The sequence below is a fragment of the Babylonia areolata genome, chromosome 22, assembly GCF_041734735.1.
Source record: "Babylonia areolata isolate BAREFJ2019XMU chromosome 22, ASM4173473v1, whole genome shotgun sequence".
Taxonomy (NCBI): domain Eukaryota; kingdom Metazoa; phylum Mollusca; class Gastropoda; order Neogastropoda; family Buccinidae; genus Babylonia; species Babylonia areolata.
The window spans coordinates 18,176,120-18,181,119 of record NC_134897.1 but is presented as its reverse complement, the minus strand read 5'-3'; the positions used below and the strand labels follow the sequence as shown (position 1 = coordinate 18,181,119).

The 5,000-nt window shown below is 48.3% G+C and overlaps 1 protein-coding gene across 4 annotated transcripts in view; it reads right to left on the bottom strand.

The window, feature by feature from the left end:
- The window catches only part of LOC143297180 (cysteine-rich venom protein Mr30-like), an 86,884-nt gene that overhangs the window by 23,909 nt on the left and 57,975 nt on the right, over positions 1 to 5,000 (bottom strand). For all 4 annotated transcript variants that reach the window (XM_076609376.1, XM_076609375.1, XM_076609377.1 and 1 more), the window contains 2 exons: positions 3,700 to 3,790; positions 2,270 to 2,415 (listed from right to left, as the gene is read on the bottom strand). In XM_076609376.1, coding sequence (XP_076465491.1) covers positions 2,270 to 2,415; positions 3,700 to 3,790 — 237 coding nt within the window. The remainder of the gene's footprint in view (positions 1 to 2,269; positions 2,416 to 3,699; positions 3,791 to 5,000) is intronic.

Genomic DNA, 5,000 nt, shown 5'->3' with positions numbered 1-5,000 from the left:
CCGCCGCGATACAAAACATATTACAAGCATGACAGTAAAACTTTGACACACGACATTATCATATAACAAAATCACACACACACACACACAGACAGACAGACAGACAGACAGACAGACACACACACACACACACACACAGACGCACACACACACACACACACACACACACACACACCAGAGTCACAGCACCAGAAAACACAGCACCTTTCTACCACTTCCAACGCATCCCCCACCACCACCACCGCTACCACACACACACACACACACACACACACACACACACACACACACACACACACCAGATAACACAGCACCTTTCTACCACTTCCAACACATCCCCCACCACCACCACCGCTACCACCACCATCTCCTCCTCCCCCCTCCGACACATACAATCACACACGCGCGCACACACACACACACGTTTCAAAGCAGGGGGAAAATTGTTTGTTCAACAACAGAACGGACGCATGGAATAATACTGTGTTGTTGGTTGCTTTTTGTGTGTTGTTGTTGTTGTTGTTTGGTTCCAGCAGGAGTTTTCAGTTTCAATCATAAATTCTGTGGCGTTATTGTCGTTAGTAGGGGGCTTAGTAGGTAGTGTCCTAAGTACGTTAAAACAGAACAGGTACCACTGAACACTACCGAAGTAACTCAGCAGCAGTGCAGGGTCTCCTCTGGTGTGTGGCCTCCTGGCGACCTAACATCGATGGTTCCCTGTGGACTGCCGACGCTGGAACTGCGACGGACGAACCCGGGTGTGGCCGTGTATGGGGGAATCTAAATGAGCGGCGTGGGAGTAATGCCACTGAAACGGTGCAGATGATGGGGCAGCAAAAAAATATTTAAAAAAAACCCCAAAAAACCTGTGGCGTCTCCATATCACACACACATTGCACAGTTCTTTTCTTATTTGTATTTGTGTTCCTTTTTATCACAACAGATTTCTCTTTGTGAAATTCGGGCTGCTCTCCCCAGGAGAGCGTGTCGCTACACTACAGCGCCACCCCTTTTTTTTTTTTCTTGCGTGCAGTTTTATTTGTTTTTCCTATCGAAGTGGATTTTTCTTACAGAATGTTGCCGGGAACAACCCTTTTGTTGCCGTGGGTTCTTTTACGTGCGCTAAGTGCATGCTGAACATGGGACCTCGGTTTATCGTCTCATCCGAATGACTAGCGTCCGGACCACAACTCAAGGTCTAGTGGAGGGGGAGAAAATATCGGCGGCTGAGCCGTGATTCGAACCAGCGCGCTCAGATTCTCTAGATTCCAAGGCGGACGCGTTATCTCTGGGCCTTCACTCCACATTAGTTCGGGGGCTGCCACATCCACGGTGGGCTTTTCACGTTTCTAACCCCCCCGTCCCCCCCCCCCCCACCCCCCCGCCCCCGCCATGTAGACAGCCACACTGCGTTTTCAGGAGGGGAGGGTGGGGAAGGAGGAAATTGCACAGGGACCTTCATCACCCTCATGTCGGTGTGAGGACAGCGACGACGACGACGAGGAGGAGGAGAAAGAGAACAACTTCGACAATGACAACGACGATGACGACAATGACAAAAACGACGACGACGACGACAGCGACAGAGAGAGAGAGAGAGAGCGAGAGAGAGAGAGAGAGAGCGAGCGAAAGACAGACAGACAATCAAACAGAGAGCGAGCGAGCGAGCGAGCGAGCGAGAGAGAGAGAGAGAGAGAGAGAGAGAGAGAGAGAGAGAGAGAACGAAAGACAGACAGGCAGACAGACAGACAATCCAACAAAGCGAGCGAGCGTGTGTAAAAGAGAGACAGACAGAGACAGAGAGAGAGAGAGAGAGAGAGAGAGAGAGAGAGAGAGCGAAAGACAGACAGACAGACAGACAATCAAACAGACAGCGAGCGAGCGAGCGAGAGAGAGAGAGAGAGAGAAAGAGAGAGAGAGAGAGAGAGAGAGAGAGACAGACAGGCAGACAATCAAACAGAGAGCGAGCGAGCGTGTGTAAAAGAGAGACAGACAGAGACAGAGAGAGATACAGAGAGAGAGAGAGAGCGAGCGAGCGAAAGACAGACAGACAGACAATCAAACAGACAGCGAGCGAGCGTGCGAGAGAGCGAGCGAGCGAGAGAGAGAGAGAGAGAGAGACAGACAGACAGACAGACAGAGAGAGCGAGCGAGCGAGCGAGCGAGCGACAGAAAGACCGAACACACAGCAACAACAACAATGACAATGACAACAACAACAACGACAACGACGACGACGACATCAACAATAACCCTGACAAGAAGTTACCTGAAACCAGTGACCGATACCCTTGATATACTTCATGCCGTACTGGTAATTGAACTGTTCCTTCTCCGAGTGGAAGCGGTCAATCATGCTTTGGAATGATGGGTGACCAATGCCCAGGTTTTGACCAATTTTCACCAACGGCCAGCCTGTGGGGGAAAGAACGTAATATCACTTTTCTGCTGGGAAAATGAAGAAGAAGAAGAAGAGGAGGAGGAGGAGGAGGAGGAGGAGGGATACATAGTTTAAGTCACAACCCATAAGAGTTGCCCATGTAATCACACACACACACACACACACACACACACACACACACACACACACACACACACACACACACAGAACTCACTAGGATGTCTCCTGTCCTTCATGTCATCATGGTCACCCAAAACACAGACATCACAGACACACACACCACAGACACTGACATCACAGACACACACACCACAGACACAAACACAGACAGACACAGACAGACAGACAGACAGGCAGACAGACAGACAGAGAACTCACTGAACTGTCCTTCACGTCATCATGGTCACCCACACACATACACCACAGACACAGACACCACAGACACAGACACAGACACCACAGACACAGACACCACAGACACAGACACAGACACCACAGACACAGACACAGACACCACAGACACAGACACCACAGACACAGACACAGACACCACAGACACAGACACATACACCACAGACACAGACACAGACACCACAGACACATACACCACAGACACAGACACCACAGACACATACACCACAGACACAGACACAGACACCACAGACACAGACACCACAGACACATACACCAGGTACATACACCACAGACACAGACACCACAGACACATACACCACAGACACAGACACCACAGACACAGACACCACAGACACATACACCACAGACACAGACACCACAGACACAGACACCACAGACACATACACCAGATACATACACCACAGACACAGACACAGACACCACAGACACAGACACCACAGACACAGACACCACAGACACATACACCAGACACATACACCACAGACACAGACACCACAGACACAGACACCACAGACACAGACACCACAGACACATACACCAGATACATACACCACAGACACAGAGACCACAGACACAGACACAGACACCACAGACACAGACACAGACACCACAGACACAGACACAGACACCACAGACACAGACACCACAGACACAGACACAGACACCACAGACACAGACACAGACACCACAGACACATGCACAGGCACCACAGACACAGAGACACAGGCAGACACAGACAGGCAGACAGACAGAGAACTCACTGAACCCTCCCCTGTCCTTCATGTCATCTTGGTCACCCCCACACACACACCACAGACACAGACATACAGACAGACAGACAGGCAGACAGACGGAGAACTCACTGAACTCTCGCCTGTCCTTCATGTCGTCATGGTTACCCACACACTGCATGGCCAGCATCTCGGCACTCTTGGCCAGCCTCGCGTCCCAGATCTGTCGTCATGATTATTTGATAGTCAGTACAATAATCTGCCTGAGGCAAGGCAAACTGCCCGAGGGTTAGCGATATCCAGTATTCAGAAACACAGACACATACACCACAGACACAAACACAGAGAGACACAGACAGACTGACAGAACAAATTAACCAACAATATTAAACGTGCACCTAGTATAGATACTTTTAAGAACCTCATAGATAAACATGAGTTATTGACAAAAAACGAAATACGACTGATGGATATAATGACTGAGCTAGTCAACGACCTGACCAACAATAAAAAGAAGTAAAATCTGAAGGGGCATAAAAAGCCAAAAATGGCTAAGTTGTATGTATAACAACGCCCCAAATCCTGATCCTGATCCTGAAAAGCCTACCCACGGTTCTACGAACCCGAAGGCAATTTACCCACGAAGCAGAGGTAAATATGGCGAATCCTTTTGTTGCGTTGGCTTTGTTAATTAATATGAGGGAAAACAGGCGTTTTGCGGAGAGACCGTGTCTTGAATACGACCTCTGATAGTTTGATTTTATCCTTTGTTCGCTTGGCAATCAAAAATGACGTATTGAGATTGGCAGATGTCATTATATTCCATATGAATTACGTGCGTAGCTGGGAAGTGAGTGCACTTGCAGACGATAAATCATGGAATGCCCGAAGTTTGCAGATTGTCGAAATTAGTTCATTCCAGAGAAGTATTTGAATCCGAACTCCGTTGTTTATTTCATTTTTGCAATTAGCTGAAAAACAGGGAAGACAATTTGTCAAAATGCCAAAATGGCCCCTAGATTTGACAAGTTGCTGACTCTAATCAATGCTTTGCAACTGAAACTTTTTTCTTCTTTATATATATATATATTTTTTTTTCTTCACACGTACTGTGGCGCGGTGCGAAGTAAAGGAGCATGCGCAGAAGGGAATTATAGGGATTTTTATTTGTAGACCACGGGTTAACTGCCTGAGTGCACTTTGTGTGTCTTGAATACGAAGATAACATGGCCTTCAAGGCAAACTGTAACCATGGGTCCCTACCCTGTCAAGAGTTCCTTGCCTTCAGGCAAAATGATTTTTGTCTTGAATTCGACCCCAGAACAGCAAAGGAGGCAACTGTTGTTCCAGCTATCTGGGTTAGAATTTGATTATTGTGGAGAGTGTCTTGCTCAAGTTATAAACCCCACTCTCTTGGCCAAGAGGGTCTCAGG